General features: G+C 33.2%; 1 protein-coding gene across 1 annotated transcript in view; it reads right to left on the reverse strand.

Moving 5' to 3' along the window:
* LOC150104334 (atrial natriuretic peptide receptor 1-like) overlaps nucleotides 1–22,006 on the reverse strand; it is a 282,793-nt gene that overhangs the window by 95,849 nt on the left and 164,938 nt on the right. The window contains exon 14 of the mRNA XM_090396460.1: nucleotides 9,164–9,319. Coding sequence (XP_090252586.1) covers nucleotides 9,164–9,319 — 156 coding nt within the window. The remainder of the gene's footprint in view (nucleotides 1–9,163; nucleotides 9,320–22,006) is intronic.

A 22,006-nucleotide genomic window follows, 5' to 3' on the forward strand; every position in this document is an offset into this window, starting at 1 on the left:
ACAGAATTCTAATTATTCGTTGTAGCCACGATAATAACTATTTGAGCGACAACTAAACTTCTCCAGATAATGTTTCACCAGCATTGTTTCTAAAATATTTATTTTAAAAATAAACTTGCTGTCAAATTAGATTATCAACAAAATTTACTTCATTTTTATTTAATGTTGTTTATTTTTTAAATTTTATTTATTTATTTTCGGCAGAAAGGGAAAATGTTAGCGATTCAAGTCTGAGCATGCTTTAAGGAAAAAAAAAAGTTTTCTTTAAAATTATGAAGAGAAAACAAAAGTATCAATCTTTTGCTGGTTAAAGCTGAAAATCATTGCCAAAAATTTAATACTAGAATATTGAAAAATATATATAGATTTAATAGAATACTCTGTAAATGTAGCATTCCTGTATAGCTACACTACATTGCCAAGGAGCCAGCTTCTCTTGATCTGCTAATGACTCATAAAAAAACATGTCATGTTTTTATGCATCTATAAAGGTGGGTGGTAGAAACCAAAATCTACATTAGTAGACATTAGCTGCACATATTAGTCACATGAACGGAGTTGGATAATCAGAAATTTGTCATATTAGAGTTCTAGAGGCAAATATGGATCTCTTAAGGTACTGATTGCATCAATAAATAGAGCCCCATACCAAATGATGAAATTCTATAACCATCTAAAGCTATTCAAGTAGCATCAGAGTGGGCGGTACCGTATAAACATCCAAAAATATAAAGATACCGAGGGAAAATGGATATTTTCTGACAAAACTGAAGCGTTTCCCCATCTCACCTTATCATGGTGAATAACAGCAGAAAGGTCTAAAACCTGTAGAAAACCTAATTTAAACTTTGCTATGCTAATGTTTCTTATGGCTATTAACTCATGCTTTTCAACTTTGTATAGGTCAGCATATTTGTGAATTATTATGATTTATATTTAAAAATTTAAGTGGAAAATAATAATATAATAAAATGTATTTATATATGTGAACTGGTCGTTTTATATGATTCCATACACGAACGATTGTAAGACCAACCTAAAGGGATAATCAAACATCCGGCCAGAGTTGAATCTGCTGCTTACGAGGCAGGCATTTACAGATTACCACCCTTTTATCGATTTTTTTTCTTTATTGATTCAAAATGTGAAGTTTATGGTATGTTCGGTAAAACCTCCAAATTTTCGAAACACTTCATTAATAAGAATTTTAGTTTAGGAGTTGAATCTTTCATTAATCAATCTAGATTATCTATGATCATATCTTCAGACAATATAACAAGCAAGCAAGAATGATCATCGCAGATAGTTTAATTCTGATGTCAAACTAGGAAGGCCGATTTGGAAGTTACCTTCAAAACTGAAACCCGACAATCAAGGCCATTTTCATATATCGTAACGGGTCTGATGAGCTTTCAATTTTGTAATTGTCATATCTCCTCATTGCCTAGTTCAGTACATTATTTTGAATCCTTTTACTCGTATATTCCATAATATGTTCTTATGGTAATCTTTAAAACACATGTTCTCATCAGGATCAGTACTAAATTAACTTCCCCAATCAGATGAAAAATTTATAAATATCTATTAATATCGTTGTGTTAGTGCTTACATTATATTCATTTCACGAATGGTACATTGCGTACTGAGAAATATTAAGTCATTTTAAGAAAGATTTCCACAAGCAAGGTGAGCATTTATATATTAAATTTCCTTTTATAATTTAGGTGTGGTTTAGTCTTATAAAGAGCCAATGCGAGATGAGTTTAGGAGAAATTAGTTGCTCGATATATCAACAACGTTGCATTTTTATAGCTCATTGAGCCACATTAAATATAAGATCAAATTCAAAAATTATCTAAGGTTTAATGTCATATTTTCTATGAGTATGAAACATCTTACATAAAATACGAATAAAGTATTTAAAAACGAAAATAACATTTTGCAATTCCTCATAGATCTTAAAGACAGTAATTACTGCACAGTGAAATTTACTTCTTCTGGAAGCAAACTGGAATACATAAAAAAAAATTAAGTAATTGGCAATATGATTCTTGAACGAGTTTCTTAACAGGAGAATACCATATGCAGTCTTGCTCTTTTATGAAGTCGAACCTCTAAACACATAGCGTAATATTTCTGATTCATTAATAGTTTTTTATGGGATAAACGTAAGTGAATGGAAATGTGTTCTTGTATATACTTTCAGGTGTTACATTTTTTAATTTGTTTCACAATTATAATGTACGTAATAGCAAGTTAGATAGAAAACATACATGGGAGGATTAGGCATTCGTCCCAGAAAAAGATACTCATAGAAGTTATTTCTCATCGGTAAGTTATAGTAATGTCGCTTAAGTAGTTCTTTGCGTATATACTACATATTAGGTTTTTATAACTATGAATATTGCGAATAGAATTCATTCCCGCGATTTTATTGTTCTGCGGTCAAGTTCGAAATCAATATTCACAGACACACAATACCAGAATTTCTTATATTCACCAGAAAATAAGGCGATATTACTTATTACCTAAGCGTACTAGTGTACTTATTACATTTAAAAAATAAAGTAACATATTTACATGTAAAAAAATCTTCACAGTAATCGCATTCCTAAATTTAATACGAGGAAAACGAACGAAAATCTAAGTCGATCCATAACAGTACTTGAAAGTTTAATCATTATAAAAAGAAATACTGTTAAGTTTTGAAGATCATTTGAAATTAATAATGAGAAATACATCTCATTGTTGTGTTAATGCGAATTATTTCTCATTTAATCAGATCAGTGTAATGAGGTTCGCGTTCATCTTGTACTGAAATACAGAATGAAGCAGAGCACTATTAGATAGTCTTCGGTGGAAAGAGCCATTTCCCAAGGGATGACAAAAATAAATATTACAAAGAGCAATATTTATTTTTATCATCGCTTGGGAAAACATAATTCACGGGAAATGTTTTCTTGCATATAATTTGAAGTGTTATATTTTTAATGTTTTTCATAATTATAATGTACGTGTGTTGCAAGTGCGTAGCTTGAATGAGAGTTTACTAAATACTATAGTTTTTCAGAGTATATACGAATGACTGACTTTTTACAAGTTGGGGATTTGAAGAGTCTCTAATCTCTAAGAAACCAAATATTTATTTGAAATAAATTAATTACTCCCTAATCGTTGTTAGCTTACATACAGCGAAGAAAGTCTTCATTTATTCACGGTATGTAGAATGACACGCGTAGAATATTTTAGTGCTCTTAGTGCAGCTTCTCGCTTACTTTTGCATTCGAAAGTTGATGAATTAAAAGGATAACCATCAGTCCCATCTAATTTAAAAATCATGTTGAAAGCTTATTTTTCACTTGGTTAGAGTATAATAAAATTAGTTTAATCCTTTTTCCAAGTTTGAGCAAACAAAGTTTGCACCTGAAAGTATCTTCATGACTGGGGTAAGGTGGTACAACACCAGGGCCACTCGTTGCAAAGGTGGAGCAAGTTACCAACACTATCTCAGTATCTCCCATAACGCAAAACACATTTCTTTGCGGATATGTCCACTACCAAAAGTAGTTTCCACCTTTATTGAGGTCTCTTCAGTGGGAGCCATGCCCAAGTGGAGATAACAGGCAGAAGAATTAGCAGGTCATCTCTACCTATAGGAGTTGCCAAATAGTGTGCCACCCTTTTTTAATAAATTACTCTGGATTTAGAGAAAGATGTTGAAAGTTTATTTTTCACTTGGTTAGAGTATAATAAAATTAGTTTAATCCTTTTTCCAAGTGTGAGCAAACAAAGTTTGCACCTGAAAGTATCTTCAGGACTGGGGTAAGGTGGTACAACACCAGGGCAACTCGTTGCAAAGGTGGAGCAAGCTACTAACACTCCTATCTCGGTATCTCCTATAATGCAAATTCCTATATTTGCACCTGAAAATACTTTCAGGTGCAAATGTAGCAAATGTGTGCAGAACACTTTCAGGTGCGGATATGCCTAATGCATAACATTAGGCTTATCCGCAAGGAAATGTGTTTTGCATTATAGGAGATACTGAGATAGGAGTGTTGGTTGCTTGCTCCACCTTTGCAACGAGTTGTCCTGGTGTTGTACCACCTTACCCCAGTCCTAAAGATACTTTCAGGTGCAAACTTTGTTTGCTCACACTTGGAAAAAGGATTAAACTAATTTTATTATAATTTAAAAATCAGTTGTTTTGTTTAAATATAAAATGTTGAATTTCTTAACACTTCAGAAAAGTGATTTTAGAATGGTATATCATTTAACATTATGTTCGTTTTAAATATAACGAATATTTTAATTTTGTACTGAATATTTTTAGAGATCTCTCGGGGGGACCCTGTAACCCCTAGAGAGCGCATTCCCTGGGTGGCGGATGGGGAAGCCCACCATGTGTGTGCGTGTGTGTGTGATGGGGTGGTCCGAATATACTGAATAAGGACTCATGGACCAACAGAGCCATAAGGGGCAATCATCTTGATTGCAAGGGAGGTGGCACTTCCATGGACAGCTAGCTGGATCTATCCTCTTCTTCTTCTACTTTGAGGAAGATCCACTTACTTTATGCTTTCCTATAAGGACTTATCAGCCAACTATTCTTATTTTATGACCCTTATGCTATTCGAGTACTCGAGGGCCATGGGGTCTTTTCATTTCTGGCCGTACAACTATGCCCTCTCTATAAACCTTACTATATTTCTTCTATAATCTACTCTTTCCCCTTCAATATACCCTATTCCTCCTATGGGTTTAAATTCGGAAGAAGGCTAGTTCAGAAGCCTTAAGGTAGCAGCCCTACCACTCAACTCTTCCATCATCAGGCTAGTCCTCTGACATGGAGAACATAATTCTACTTGTAATCTGACAGTAAAAGATAATCGGATTGAATCTATGGAAAACGACCCTGGAATGGAAAAGGTAAAACATAAATGGAAACGACAAAATATAATACACATAGCAAAGTGGAATGTAAGAGGAATAGCATATAAAGAAATAGAATTAGACCAACAATTAAATGAAAGAAATTTTAAAATAGCAGTAATCACTGAAACAAAAAAATAAATTAAAATGAACTATGAGAACTGAAAATTTTAATGTGATATACAGTGGAGTCGACAGAGACCAAAGAGCACAAGCAGGAGTCATGATTTGGATTCATAACTTCCTTTCAAAAGAGTTAAAACATTATAAATTATGGAATGAAAGAATATTAGAAACTATAATAAAAATGGATAGAGGCTATTTAACAATAACTGGTTTATATACCCCAGAAGAAGGAAGAGAACAGGATAATATTGATTTTTATAATCAGCTACAAAACATATATAATAAAATAAATAAAAATGATTGCGTAATTTTAGCAGGAGATCTAAATACAATAATTGGAAACACGAAAATTAATAATAATATAGTAATACATGGAGAACATATTCTAAATAGGTATGGTAAAAACTTGATCGACTTTGTAGTTTATAATAACCTAAAAATAATGAATTCCTTCTATAAAGACATACATAAATATACTCGGGCAGCAAGAGGATGGAAATCAATCTTAGATTATTTTATATTAAATGAAAAGACATCAAATTTTTCACTAGATGTTGGAGTTCACAGAGGATATGAAATAACCAGTGACAACCTCCTTGTTAAAATAAAATTAAGATTACCACCTAAATGGCTACACGTAACAAAAACAGAAAGAAAATTTGAAATATTTGTTTATGAAACTAGACTAGTGAATGACACAAATGTATACAATGGCTATATGAACAAATAATTAACCAATATCTAGATAAAATAAAACAAAATGAAGAAATAGAAATAGAATGGCTTAATATAAAAACGCCACTAAATGCAGCAGCAAATGAAAGCTTAGAAAAGACCACAAAATTCAATAAAAGGAAAACACTGAAGATCTGGGATGATACAATCAAAGAACTATTCAAAAAGAAACCTATCACAAATGGTTATGCAGTAAAAGATTAGAAGATGAAATATAATATAAATATATTATATTTCATATATTATATTAAAAGAATAAGAGCCATAGCTAAAAGAGAAGTGCGAAAATCATGGAACAAATTTGTTTCTAATTTAGAACATGATTTATATAAAATAAGATCCAATGTATATAAGATTTTGAAACACTTAAATGCAGATACCAAAACAAACATAAAATTAAACATTTGAAATTAGAAGAATTGCTAAATTACTACAGAGAATTGTGGACAGACAAATATTTTAAAAAAGACCAATTGCAAATATTTAATGAAAATGAAAAGGAAATAATTATAGAAGAATTAGAAATCAGCCTGAAAGAAACAAGAAACGGAAAATCACCTGGAGAAGATAAACTAGGTTCAGGAACCAGATTTAAAGAAAGTCTCTTATTATTTTTAAATAACATTTATTCAACTGGTATCCCCCCAATAGAATAGAAAAAAGCAATTATGATTCCTATCTTTAAAAAAGGTAATAGAGATGACCCTAAAAACTATAGAGGTATCAGTACACTAAATTCCTGTTACAAAATATATAGCATAATATTAAATAGCAAACTAATAAAATATTCCGAAAACTTTATTTTAGAAGTACAGAATAGATTTAGAAAAGGACGATCATGTATTGACCCGGCCTTTTGCCTAAAATTAATAATAGAGAAAAGAAGAAAATACAATTTAGATACACATATTGCATTTATTGACTTTGAAAAAGCATTCGACAAAGTTAAAAGAAAAATATTATATAACATATTAAAAGAAAGACAAATACCAAATAATATCCTAAAAGCTATCACAAGTATATATGAAAATAATCAAATACAAATAAAATAAAATCACGAGCTATCATATACTAGAGTGATAAACCGAGGGGTTCGACAGGGATGTCCCCTCTCAGCAACTCTTTTTAATATCTACTTAAATGAAGTAATAATAAAATGGAATAAAAATTTACATCAAGGAATTAAACTTTCTCCTACAGTGAACTTAAACACTCTCCTTTTTGCCGACGACCAAATAATAATTACAAATTCTGAAGATAACTTACAGAAAGCTATTTTAGATCTAAATGAGATAGCCAAAGATTATGATATGAAAATATCAACAGAAACATCACAAACTATTGCCGTTAAAGGACAAGATCTAGCAAGAACTAAAAACATAATAGATAACAAGATCTTAGAACAGATGAATTCATTTAACTACCTAGGATGTATGTTCACTTATGAAAATGAAAAAGATATAATCGTAAAAATTGCAAAATATTTAAAAATAGCCGGTGTAATTAACTCTATATTTAAACCAAACCTACTTCAAAAACAAACCAGATTAAAAGTATACAATACATTAGCCCTACTTAATGTATGTAAGCGAAATCTGGACAATAAAACAAAAAGACAAACAAAGATTAACAACAGCAGAAATGAAGTTTATGAGAAACACTGCAAGGTATACCCTATTTGATTACAAAAGAAACGAAAATATTATGAAAGAATGAAACCAAGAACCAGTAATAGAAAAAATTAAAAAATATAAACATAAATGGATGGAATACGTTCAAAGAATGAAAACAGAAAGATTACCAAAACAAGCCTTGAAGTACAAGCCATTAGGAAAATGAAACCCAGGACGTCCTCGTACATGACTCAACGATGACTGCTAAGGTCGGAACAGGCCATGCTAGGCCTAAATCCTTGATACGCATGATGATGATGATATTTTTAGAGATGTGATGCGGCATCTCGCTTCTAAAACATTAAAATTTTAATATTTTAACATCTTAAAAGTTCTTTCCCGATTACTTTTACGATGATAACTCATGGGGATGAAATAAAGCTGTATATCCATGTTTGCAAGATATTTATCTTCATAAGAACGAAAATAAAAAACCGAAAGGGGGAAGAGGAAAAAAACAGATATTTCGATAAGGGATGTCGAAAAATATCTGAAGTTTGTTTTTTCTTCACTTTTCTCGCTCTCGCTTCGTGCCGGTCCGAATCCCACTGTATCATGGATGTCTGTGAAAGTCTTTATTATAGGTGATTGTTATCGTCTTATATGAGACAAGGATCCTGCTTACTGGAGTCTGAAAGTGTGGGAAAACTTCCCAGGTCTTCAGGGTAGAGTTTCAATTTTCAATATTAAACTATAAACTTTTCAATAAAACTGTGCCTTTACATGTTTCCTTCGAGAGTCGAAATTACAGGTGTTTAAAGATGCCTCTTGTATTCATTAGCACATCATTAATAGCGCTTTTAATTTGACATAATACTTACGAAGTTACTAATGATGCAACATAAAGTTACAAAAATAGAAATAATGTATCATTATGTTGCATCATCTTATTTTACATTATTTTACTATTTAGTATTTGCATAGCAACCAAATTTAGTAACTCTTTATCACCTTGCACGTCATTTTATCTTCTTAAAAATTAACGAACTGCGGAAAACGTACCTTGTCCAAGCAAGATTGATCATAATATACAATTAAACAGCACATGAAACTTCTAAACTCTTAAAATAAACAACCCCACTTTTTCAAAATATAATAAACTATCTCACACAGAAGTGCAAGTTTCATAAGTCGTGGATCATAAAAGATTAATAATGGAAAAATACTACGTAAAGGCTAAACTTTCTATGCAGTATATAGTACAAACTATTAAACAAATTAAGTTTTATATAAGATGAAGTTTATGCCAAGTGCCAGACGTCATCGCCAACCTAAATATGAAAAGTATGAGCAATTTAGATAATACATGATTTTAAACACAAATTTATGAACATTTTAAGAGCGATGAAATAGCATTTGCACTATTTTAACTCACTTTGATTACTGGCAACAGTGGCTGCTGCCGCCGCCAGCATTTTTCGGCAATGCACACAGTCTAGTAGACACACCTGAGTTGATCCTTTTTGAGAGTCAGATGTACGAGACGAAGCCATCCTTTTCTGAAAACAGGACTATTCGTAGTCAACCTCAGAGTTTGTCTCAGGTCCGAATTAAGCAGCGAAACCACCTACCACATGATTATGCACAAACGTCGCATACAGATCGTTTGTCCCGTTGCTATCGAGCAACTTTCAAACACAAATTACACGAAATCGGAGAGAAGAAATAACATTTCTCCTACCTACATTGTGGCATACCTTTAGGACTGAGTTCCATAAAGCCCAGGTAGAACGGTCCCTGACGAATCGCAATCTCGTGGGCTATGATGGCAAAGGAATACACATCACCTTTCTGTGTACCTTCCGGTGGCTGTAGTGGCATGCGCAGTAGTTCTGGAGCTGTCCATAGTTTTCCTAAAGTGGGGAGAAAAGGAATTGTCAATAAGCGGTAGAGCTGTGCGAGTGCATGTGTTGTATGCCGATGCGCCAACTAACAGTGGCAACAACATCAGCTAGCAGGGAAAATTGGACTGCATTTAAAACACAGTTTTTGTTGTTGTTCTGTTTGATAACACACCAGCCTATCAACAGTCAGAAAGGAGGGGTTCTTTCAGAAAGCATATATCTGGCTTGATTGTGAAATAAAATCTGATGCATCTTTGCTATCTGTGGAATTAAATTTTAATCTACTTTCATTACATAAAAATAGTCTGGATTAAATTTTAATCTGCTTGCATTATATAACAATAGTGATGTAAAAAGCAGCTATTATTCTCGCCGCAGTCGATATATTGCTTAACTGTTTGGATTTTTCCTTCCTCTTACAAACGGAAAAATGTACTCAAGATTTACGAATTGTTAATAACAGAAATATAGTTCGTGATCATATAATGTGTTCTGATTCAGTTGTATACTTTATATAAATTAAATTTGTCGTATAAGATTGCAAAGTTAAAATATAACATTCGCCTATATTTGAAAGACAGATAAAATTTGTTCCTTTTATGTTCTTCCGTTCGAGCCGTAAAAGAGAGGAATCAAATGATCTATCACGCCAAAAATAAGCACATTTTATAACTCATAATAAAGATGGGGAAAAAAGGGATTAACATTCAAACGACGAAAATAACCATACTTTCTTTCGTAGTTCCCATATTAAGTTTATCAGTTTTTCTTCTTTGTTATTGTTAACAGTTAATAACAGCTTAAATATATCAAATAGGAAAAATAATACAGTAGTAATACAGAAAATAATACAATATATTTAAATAGGGAAAATAATACAGTAGCGAACATTTTAATCCCTTCAAGCCGAATTTTCGTCAAGTGTTTGGTTTTGGTTCACTATTTTGGTCGATTGCTGCCCGTTTTAACTGTTTTTACGATGTTTATTAATAGTGATGTGCGTTTTTAATAGTGTAAGCAAGCTGACATACGTAGTGTTTTATTCCTTTTGTGTAGCTATAAAAGGGATACATCTTCAAGAAAGCGTTCAAAATATATATACTCTTTCTCAGCACACACATCCATGACTCAAAGACAAATTGCCAATAAGTGTAGTGTTGGATTGGGTACTGTTAATCCGATTTTAAATGGGTTTGGGGAGACATGTTTCTTTTCTCCTGACAGAAAAAGAAAACTCCACCTACTCAAGATCGTTTACTAGTTAGGAAAGGCAAAATGAATCTAAGATTGTATGCTGTAGACTTAAATAGAGACAGTAGCTAGTGCGATTGATGTTTCTGACATGAGTCCTTCAAAGATTGTTATAAGCAGGAAGGACTGTCCACAGACCAAACACGAAACAACAGCTGACGAAGGCTATGCAGAAAAAGAGGCTCCAGTGACTGCACTGTTCAGAAGTGGGAGGAAGTCATATTCTCAGATGAGAGCTTTTTTTTTTTTTTTTTTTTTTTTTTTTTTTTGTCCACGGAGAGCGAGTACCCTACATTCGCAAATCAGCTGTAGAAGACGCCTCTCACCTACCTTCAACAGCTTCTAAATACCCAATTAAAAAGATGCTCTGGGGTTGTTTTACACTTGACGGTCCAGGACTTGTGCCTGTTGACAGTATGATGAAAAGTGACCAATACATAAAAATATTGGAGAAAAGAGTGGTCCCATAGATCCTCTTCCAATAGTATCTCTTTCAATGCCACACTTCCAAAAAAAGTGACAATTCCTTAAATCACAACATCCAATTGCTTCTGTGGCCAAGTATCTCTCCTGACGTTAACCCAATAAAAATTTGTGCGCCATATTGAAAAAGAGACTTGAAAAATTAACTTGATACACAACCTGTAACTTAATACTATGGAATATAAAAATATGGTTTCGAGATGCAGAAATAAGGTAGATTCAATTTAACTTTGTAGAGTGTAAGAGCATGTTATTTTCATATACACATGTATTTTTCTGATGATGACCTCAATACAGGGGTCGAAACGTCAATTGTTATTTTATTAATAATAAGTAAAATAATCATTTCAAGACGTGTGTTTTGTGTCCCTAAATTCGTAAATATGAATGCTGATCACTGTGTAAGCTTAAAAGAAAAACTGTTCTACGTTGGTAGAATCCTTAGAATTAATGAACTTATTAAGACTAGCGGAGCACATATTTTATTAGGTAAATTTGGAGGGGCGTTGTTTTACTTATTTTCTTGGGAAATTAAATTTTCTTTAAAATGCGAGTGTTCAGATTAATTTGTTCTCTACTGTATATTTGAATTCACTATCGCTCATCCTAACATCTTTTTGTTGAAATACATGTATTCATTTTCATTTTTTTCACTTATCCAAATGGTCAAAAACTTGCTACTGAAAGAAACGGTCATCTCATTAAACTCGCATTACAAAAATAACAACTCATTATGTACTCTTAATAAATCATAACAACCACAAGTAAGTGGTAGCCATTCAAGAAGTACCACTGTTGTATTTGAATAACATGTCGACAGAGGTGATGGATGGACATTTTAATGTTCCTAGAAGAATATATAAGAGCAAGTCATTACCGTGCACATATCGTGTTCCACATATTCCCTTCTGTGCTTGTGGTCAACAAATGTTTAGCATACAAGTTCCAATCAATTGAAAGTACTGAGCTTGTACTTGTGAGTTTCAAAGCGTAACACCTTTCTTAATTCTATGAAAGGTTATTTTGTTTCAACTCAATATACATACAGGAAATTAAGCACCGAGTACTCTACTGGTGAAATATGAAATGGTAATTATCAGTTTAGTGGCAGTATTTGCTGCACATTATCAACATTGTCTCTGGCATAAGATGCACATAATATATGAAAAATAAAGAACCAAAATAAAGAGCAATACAGTATTAATATTATTTTTTTTGTCATTCAGGCCAAGCCAGCTGAGTAAATCGCGTCTTCTCTTCTCAACAGATTATGGGTTCGAATCCCACAGTGGCTGGCTTGTATGCATGCGAATGCCTTTAGGTGGAAGATGAATTACATTACCGGGAATGGGAGCACTACTGGTAAATGAAGGGCTAAAGTAAGTTTGAAAAATATCACGTTGGGTCTCTAGATTAGGTTCAGATATTTTTTAATCTTACGTCCAAAGTAATATAATGTACAAAAGATTTAAAAGAACTCTCATGAATGGGGTATGCATGTAACTAATATTTCACGAAGAATAGTTATTGGTTTTAGAGCGCTTCAAATTATGGATGAAGCAACATATAGGGCATGAAGCCAGCGTATTATGAACTGTTAATTCGTGTGTGTTTTTGTTTTCTCCGCTTCGGGAATATCTATTTGCCGTGCAGAAATGGAAAAGTATGGCATTGGACAAACCGCTGTTAACTGAAGGGGGAAACCATTCGTGGACAGAAAAGTTAAAATGATTTATGGTTTCATTAGCAGTGGAATCAATTACTTGGATGTTTTCAACTGATCAGATATTTTCAACGAAAGAGTACAATTATGGGAAATTCAAGGTTTCTCATTGTGATATATATTGATAGTAGTAGTAGTTTTTGTAGGTTATTCCAGGGGTGGAGAATAGATATAAACGTATTAGAAGTGAGTAAAAAGGCTCGTATAACAGTAATTGTTTTAATAATGCAGGGGGAAGGATGCTATGAAGACAGGAAACTCGGTTTACATTCATTTTCTTACTTTACCAGTTCGGATTACGACAGGAAATTAAGTTGAAAGATTTGTTACTGTTTATTATGTTTATTTTGTATTTTAATACCTCATTTTTCTTTAATATTTTAAGATAATCTTAAAATATTGAATATTGACGAGTGATTCTCACTCCAGTGCACCGCGACGTGATAGGGGTAGAAAATGCAGCTCAGTTTGACCGACTCAGAGAAATTGGATTCATCAGGTGGCCTTTATCACAATATAATACTCGCCAATCGTTGTATTCTTCATCTCCATAACCTCTTAGTGAAGCGCCTCACTTACGTTTTATGAAATCGGAAATCAACTCTCTCTCTTTTAAAACGGAATCACGCTATGAAGTAAAGCAGTGATATGCATAGTTTTCTTTCATTATTCCGAAGCAAACGCTTAAAGTGAGGCTGAGAATATTTATAGCCACAGTCGCATTAACTAAGGCTAAAAACAAAATAATCTCTCCGTCTGTTTTCTGGTGGGATTTTGGGTTTCGCGAAATGAACATACTCAGATTTTAGGAGGAAAACCCTTTTCGGCCTGCTATAAATTAAAATGAATTTTTCAAGCTTTATTGGTAAAAAATAAAAGTACACTTCCAATGAAAAGATAATATGTGTAAACGAAACTGTATGTAGAAAATATAAACAATAACAACAAAAAAACACGAAACGTGATCTCTGCTATCATGAGCAATACCAATATGGATAGTAAACTACTCCAAATAGATTAGAGCCCTAATAAAGAAAACCTCATGTTAACAAAATTAGTTGCATATATCACAAGTCTGCAATTTAAAGTTATCTTTCTTCTACGATAAAGTAAAATTACGTAAGAGACTTAAGACATGCAATCTAATATGGATGGGAGAATAACGACAACCCCCAGGCATATTCCTGGGTATAGTTCATAAACACCTGTTCAGTTATCAGACTTCAAGACAAAAAAAAGCTTAGGCCTTTAACAAAATACTGAAAGACAAGCATTCGCAAGGCTAAAATGTTTACGTCATTCATGGGCTCTTCAAAGTAAAGTTAGTGATCCCTAATAATTATGATCAACTTTCTAATCCTCCACACTAATCTGAAACAGTAATCTCTCTTCTAAATCCGGAAGACATTCTCAAACTCCTTGATATGCTGATATCAGCAGAATGCTTCTCATTATATGGATAGATTGATCGATGAATTTTGCTTGGATATGGGCATTATAAATCCGCGGTACTTCTTTCTTGCCGACAGAGAACATACGCTTCTCCTCTATTCTCAGTTTTGTGGATGATGTATTAATACTCGCATTCCCATTCTTTACATAGCCATGCGGCATCATACAGTTATAAAGCAGTCTTATATTATCTATAGAAATGGAAAACAATGTCTTCTCATTGGAAGACGTTTTTCATTTATTTTGTAGACTCAGTTGCAAATAATCAATAACAATCTCTCTGTACATTCCACAACTTCCCAACATAGAGAAGTTCTTAATTTCTGATACTACCAGTATGAGCAAAAAGTGAATTCGGACATACTTCTGGAGTACTCGACTATTTCCATCATGAATGCGTTACCAGCCTAAAGACATGAAAGAAGAAAATTAACCACCGTACACCACACACTTCCCAAAGAGGTCATTCCCTGCCACGATGAAGCAATATTTAGAAATTTCAGAAAACATATTCATCTTGCCGATTTGAGAAGCCTATTAAACAAATCTATAGTAAATATACACTTTCCGAAGCATCGGATATATTGTGGGGTTGTTTCTCCAGTGACAAACCGTCAGAAATGACAACCTACCTTCACTCCCGTCATTGCTGAAGCAATTCATGCTATTAGGAAAGTATATTACATCCGCTGATCGTGTGTGTATGATAATACACATACGTGTATGTAATAGTTTCTTTCTGAGTGAACGAATGGAGAAGATGGCAATGACATCTACATCTACTGAGCGGTGGGCTTACCCGCTTTCTAACCAACAACCTATGGATTCGAATCTAATCGCCGGCATGGATGTTAATTTGTGATTTCAATTTGCAAATGTTCTTCGTAAAGAATTTCATCACGTGTGGAACCAACATTCAGTTTATTTCAGCTCCGAAGTGGTGTGAAAAAAGTTTCCATATTATCTACCAACAACTACTGTACTATTGTAGTATAGGTTTATATCTTTTTTGGGGTAGAATTTACATTTAAAATTTCCCCTGAACTCTTCTGCCAACGTTAGACAATTAAGCATTAAAAGAAACTCCCTAAACCGAAAAACAGAATAACAAATTCTCTGTGCACGCAGTACGAAGAGGAAATGCCTATGGCGGATGAGCCAGTGATTATTAAACTACAGGCCTGTATTATAGAAAGATACGATATGTAGCGTTTCTTATGAAACGGGAGAACCATACTGCCATAAATAAATAAGAAAAACACTAACACACATTTCGTCGTCTGGGGTACGGCCTAAATCAAATTTAACTCATTTCAAATATTTCCCTAAAAAAGCATCATTTGGATCAAACAGCAGCACCAAGTAAGATATGAGTGTTCGTAATCTTCTTAATTTACCAGCCTAATCTGATTACGCGAAAGAGGTAAATGCTGAATAGTTATTCCCTCATTCAACACCTCGTTTTTATTACAACTATCCCTCATATCCTGGACTTTTTTCAATTTTGTCAACTCTCCTTTCAATAACTCGCACCTCAAAAGTGATTCCCCTGATACTGACAGACTATCATCGTATCTTACATGAACCAATTAAGAAAGTGCGTAATCATTCTTTTCTTTCCTCTTTTTAAGCCTAGTACAATCAAGAATTTATGCACGTAAAACTGATAACGTAATTTTGATAATCTCATAACCATGCAGGTACTGCTAGTGATGTATTGCTTATCAATGATTCAAGATATCAAAATGCAATTCACACAGTCTCGGGTGAAGATTAATGAGGACCAAACATTACTATTCTCGCATTACTTTAGTTTGTTAATAGACTATTAGTTCTAATGAACTTAAATAGTTAAGCTTAATGAATTAAACATTTTAATTATAGAAAAGCGGAAGTGCAAAATTCCGACGTATTGTTGTAGTCTCGCGAGAGAAAAATATGGTAGCCAAAAGCGATTCTCGCAAGCAAGCTTATACAAGGTGCGTTGTTTTCTGCATGCACTTAGTTCTACAATACAATCTCTAGTTACGAATACAGTCTTCCGCATTTTATCAGGATGTTTAATAAATAATACCGCATGTAATTCTGAAAGGAAAGCTGCACGATGATCGAAGTAGTTGGCATGCACGTAACAGAAATTTATTGTTCCTTTATTTTAGCCCCGTATTATAAGCAGCGTCTGATGTATCTGAACGCACTATCATCGGCAATGCGGCTACAGAGTCACGCACGATATCCTTCGCCAAGTATTGACCCAAGAACAAGTTAGAACAAGGGCAAATAACAAATGCTCTGGAGACCGTAAATTCTTCTGAAGTAAAAAAAAAAAAAAAAAAAGATAAATCAAGGTGTGGTGATCTAAAAGTAGGTTGCTGTGTGTGCTTGATGAAGAGTACACACGATATCAGGAAACGAGTTCATTGATAAAAGCTTACCGCGAATTTGCAGTTTAATTATAAATGAGATACTCACTCTTCTAAATTTCTAAAACATAAACAAACGTAGTAATTCATGCAGCAAAAAATTATATTAAAAATGTTCCGTCTCATTCATCTCTTGGGCAAAGACATAACTGAACAATGAACTCCTAGGAAATTCCCACAGATTCATTATGAGTGTATCGATAAGGAAAATATGCAGCGCCCTCTAGTTCTGTCTAGAAATGAATCGGCGCCAAACATTACGTCAAACCTGCTTAAACTCCATTCTAGACGCTATTTATGGCGATTTCAGTAATAAAATGTAGGTACCGGATAGCTAGAATCTACGTTCAAAAATTCAAGACTTAAATTTTAAAAAAAAATTAACAGGAACATCTTCTCTGAAGTGCAAAAATCGCATATCTATAAATACAGGCTATGATGAAATCATATTAAAAACGACTCAAACCATGCAGCGGTCGACAGTTCTTTCTTTAATCCCTCAAATTTTATTAATCACTGAAAGTTTAGATAAGAAATATGAGGAGAATAATGGTTAGATATTTTTGTTTTTTTTTCAGGGCCAACCTCAAAGCACTGAAGTCGACGAATGTGAACAACAAGGTATCATTCTTATTTCTTTTTACTAATGAACATTTAGTAAAAACGAAAGATGAGCATTCTTTCATATGGTTCTCCCTTTCCGTTAGTAAAATTGTCAAATTCAATGTCTGTCACATATTTTAATAAGTTGAGCGAACTTTTAAATGAAAGAATTTAAAAAGAAAAAAGTAAAGAAATATTACAGAAAAGAGAAAATTCTGTTTTTAGTATTAGGAGTGCCAACATTTAAAAACTCTTTACAAATCATTCTTTAAATTTAAAATGGGAATTCATATAGCTAGACATTTCTTGCTTCCCACCACAATGGCTAGAAATTATTCAAATCAACTTCTTTCATCCACTAATCGTAATAACAACTATATATGCTCTGCACGAAGTCTATTATGTACGAAAGGAGAACCGTTATTGTTGTTCACAGTCAACGAAATAACGGAAGTGAGCTTATATAGCCCCAACTACATATTGTGCTGTTATTCAATTAGCGCTACTAAACTGAAATATGGCAGTCATTAAGAGCCATCTGTCGCCTACGAAAGGCATCTCTGTACTCCAAATAGCAGGATTAATCAGTTATTATTACCCACTTACTCTGAGCACTGTTTTAAATAGCTAAATCAAAATTATGATTGTTTTTATCAACGATATTTCCCAAAGAAAGCAGAGTTCTAAAAAATGTTTTCTCGATTCCTGAATGTGGATTAGGGAGAACTATTTCAAGGAACTGCTGCATTAATTAAATGGCAAACATTCGCTATTCGGTAATCTGCTCCGATAATAATGAAGAGTATCGATCGCGAATACGAGAGTTGCACTATTCCTACAGAGGCTTAGTCATATCAGCAATTCGATATTTCAGAGGATGTAAATGACACCCTGCTCATTCATTTCGGAAGTACAGAAACAGAATAATTTTTACGAAATGATCATTTTGTAAAACATTTACAGCAATGCGCAAGATTGTATATAATGAAATTGAAATAAGTGATGAAATTAAGGAAGTTGAAGGGGAGTGTAGATAAGAACCTAAAATTTCGAAGACGCATTGCTAGAATCGTGAAAACAGCAGAACGGATTACGCAATGGTGAGATAAAAATGTGCATTGTAAGGATTTTGAATACAATTGCGTCTGACTGCTAATTTTCTTATAAGAGAATCTGTAATTTCCTAGTCACTTATGGAAAACTATACTGCTTAGAAACCTGTGATAATTTTACTGGTTCACTAAATCGATAACTTGGATAACTTTACTTCGTTGAAAAACTATTGGATAATATTACATGCCAACCGAAAAGCAAGACATGAATGAAATAACACTGCTATGTTTGCTACATGCATAAACAATGACAATCATTTTGAGAAGCTTTCTTCGAAAGAAATGTAATCCTTGGAGCATTAAGAAGAGGAATTTCTAGCTCTGGACCATGCTTTAAAACGATTCAGATAAATGCCATTTATGGAGGCTGTTTTTGAATCGCAGCCACTCGTATTTCGTTTTTCTATTCCTTTTCTTCCCATTACGCTACTTTAGTAATACATCAAACTCTATGTTCTGCTGAATACCTGACTGCAACCAGTTCCCCAACTTCTTGTTTTAAAAGAACAGTTATGCTGCATTTTAACAGTGGCAATACTGATTGCACAAACCAGTCTTACGTCTAAAGCAATGGGAGAAATACATCAATGCTTCTTACCGCCATATAAATAAGATATTTCAAAAATGTATGGGATTTCTGTAAAGGCAACTGCTATTTGAATTCTACAATAATAATAGATATAAAAAAGATACAGAAATATAATAGTTAACCACGCTTTGCTTTCTTAATTATGATTGTTTTATTTCACGCCATTTCCGTAGGATTCCCCGTGTTGTATTCTTACTATATTGAAATAAATTATTTAATTCAGAATAACTATGTACATCTACAGAAGCGATAAACAAACTATAAGTCAGAATTGCGAAATAACGATATGCAGTGACACTGCTTATCGCTCATTATTTAGACTTCATTATAAATAATTACATTAATAAAGACTAATGAAAATATAATTTAAAATAATAAAATTAAAACTGTATTCAAACAGCACCTGCAACAAGTTGAATAACAGACAGTAGTAGTAGTATTCGACCTATTGCAAATACTGCTTTTTATAATTACAGTTAGTATTATTTTCATTCTATTCTATATTTCATCGCAAAAGGGAGTGCGATGAAAAAAAGGCACGATGCTATGATCACGAAAACTTCATGTTTGTACCGATTCTATCAAAATGGGATACGAGGACAAGCAAAGGGTACATTCTTCTGCAGAATTGGGAAAAAAAGATATGAGTAAATGAGGAGAATGGCATTGCTCAAAAGTAATAACGTCTTTGAAATGAAAGTGCTGTATTTCTATCTATCAGTGGCATAGCGATATGTTGTGCGTTTGAAAAAAAAGTTAAGATTCCTGTTTTTCATTCTCTTTTCAAATATACATTTCTTCAAGTGCAAATTGAAACGACTTCAGATATACGAATTTCATTTCATGTTTGATAGCTATGGCATTTGGAATAAAATATTATTAAAAATAACTGATAGTTTTATTAAATGGTTACTTTTACTCTAATATCTTATTAGAACTGGGTTATCGCAATATGTAACATGATACCTTTCCTTTTCTATACAACGCACTTGCAAAATATCTTAAAGAATACATTGGGGAAATAACTTTCCGGTTTAATGAAGGCATTAATTGTGTAATTTCTTATAAGTATTGTGTAAATGTAAATATTATAAGTACACGCCAAGCACTGGCAAGTCGTAGCTGTAACAAGTCTGAATGTAAGCGGACTCAGCCTGGATAGGGTTGTTTAATGTAACACGGGGGTAAAGTTGAAGTGCGGTGATGTGCTGTATCGTATACGTAAATTATAATACGTATGAAAGTAGTATATCGTTTTAAAGACTTGTAGTAGACATTAAATAGGCGGAGCGGGGTATTATGAGCTACTATTCCTCTACCTGGACAAATTCAGTGGTGTGAATTCGTAATTTTCCATCTTAACGTCAAGAAAGTTATCAGCTTATGAGTTACATGAAATGAGTGGATTATGTCTTTTCACTTGGACTATTTTATGCCGTAGAGTGTGATGGAATAGGTTAGCAAACACTTGGCAGAATGTAAGTTTATGGTGTATTAAACCGCGGGAGAAATGTTGTAATGGTTGTATTGCCTTCCTATTCTCAACTTATAAAGTGTTTGTTTGGCAGCATATAAAATAGCTTAGAATGGGAATCGAATTATTAAATGCATGTAATGTGATATATTCTCTTTTCTTAAACTTATCAAGTACACTCATAGCATCTAACAATCTAATAATAGTTAAGAAGCGACAGTGCATTGATATCCCTGCTTTATTTAATTCCCACTTATTTATTTTCCAATACATTTATTCTGTATTGTTTATCTAATATAATGTCAGGAACATTCAAGGAATCAGGTTGTAGCTGCTGCTTCGTAGAACTTTGTGATAACGGGATTAATACACACAGTATAAGTTTCAGAATTGTTATTCTTGTTAATGATATTAACAGAAACATCGTAGTTATCTCATTTCTTATGGAACATGCTATACTTTACTTATTAGGAAGGACTTTTCAAAACAATGCCCTTTTCTGCTATTTCACATGACCAATAAAGTGGGGGGAATAAAAACCTGAAGAATGAACGATTAATCTGTGACATTTTAAGAGTTCGTTGTAGTTAGCAGTTGACATTAATAAGTTTCATTATGATTTAAGCTTTGAAGAAAAAATAATGATAATGCAGAATGCTTCACTGTGAAATGAGTCAATTTCCTGAACAAAATTTTCTTCGAGCGAAGTTATTTGTGCTCAAATAGGAAGAGAAAAACTTGCCTTTTGGATGCCGAAAAAAATCTGCTGTTCTCACGTGTTTACAAAGAACAATAATATGATATTTTCCAGAAAAGCTGAAAAAGAAATGGGTGTACAAGAAACGTTTTTTTTTTCTCTTCGAGTAATAGGGCAGCAGTTGATTTTCCTGCGATCCATAGATAACATGCAATTATTTTAGTCTCCTGACATCCTCAGAAAACTTTACTTAAAAATTCGTCTGTACTTCATTTCAAAATGATTTCAGAAATGTGAAACAATATGAAGTTAAAGTTAACCGATGCCATTTCGTGATTATACATATTATCTATGATGAGGGAAATAACCTGCACTAAACTGAAAGGTTCACTGAATGCACATCGTATGTTTTTCATTCGTGAAGCTCACCGGTTATCCACCTCAACTATTTTTCTATTGAATAATTATTGTGTTCGTTAAGAAGATATGGTTTAAATTCTTTCAATCATGCATTATTACGTTATTAACAGGAGTCCTGCTAAAGCGGTCAAGAAACAGAGTTGGAATCTTCAAGGTCCAGGCGACGTTAAAGTGCATTTTTCTTGTCCTACAATGAAGTTTCTAGTTTTATATAAAGACATTAGTATAGAGGCAGAATTAGCATTAACCTTCGTTATAAATCAATCCTAAATAATTTCAACGTATGCTTTTGCGCAATAAAGGCGCTTAAACTAATATAGTATCTTAACAGTATATGAATAGCTAAATATACTGATAAGTAATGTCTGCTGATGTCATAAAGTGAATTTGGGGAAACGATCCTACTGTAAACGTTCAGTCAGATTGTCTGTTTTTCTGGATGATAAACTCCAGTTGCCGAAATAAAATC

This window comes from Typopeltis vanoorti, chromosome 8 (genome assembly GCF_054136105.1).
Source record: "Typopeltis vanoorti isolate ZY-2024b chromosome 8, IOZ_Tvanoo_1.0, whole genome shotgun sequence".
Lineage (NCBI taxonomy): Eukaryota > Metazoa > Arthropoda > Arachnida > Uropygi > Thelyphonidae > Typopeltis > Typopeltis vanoorti.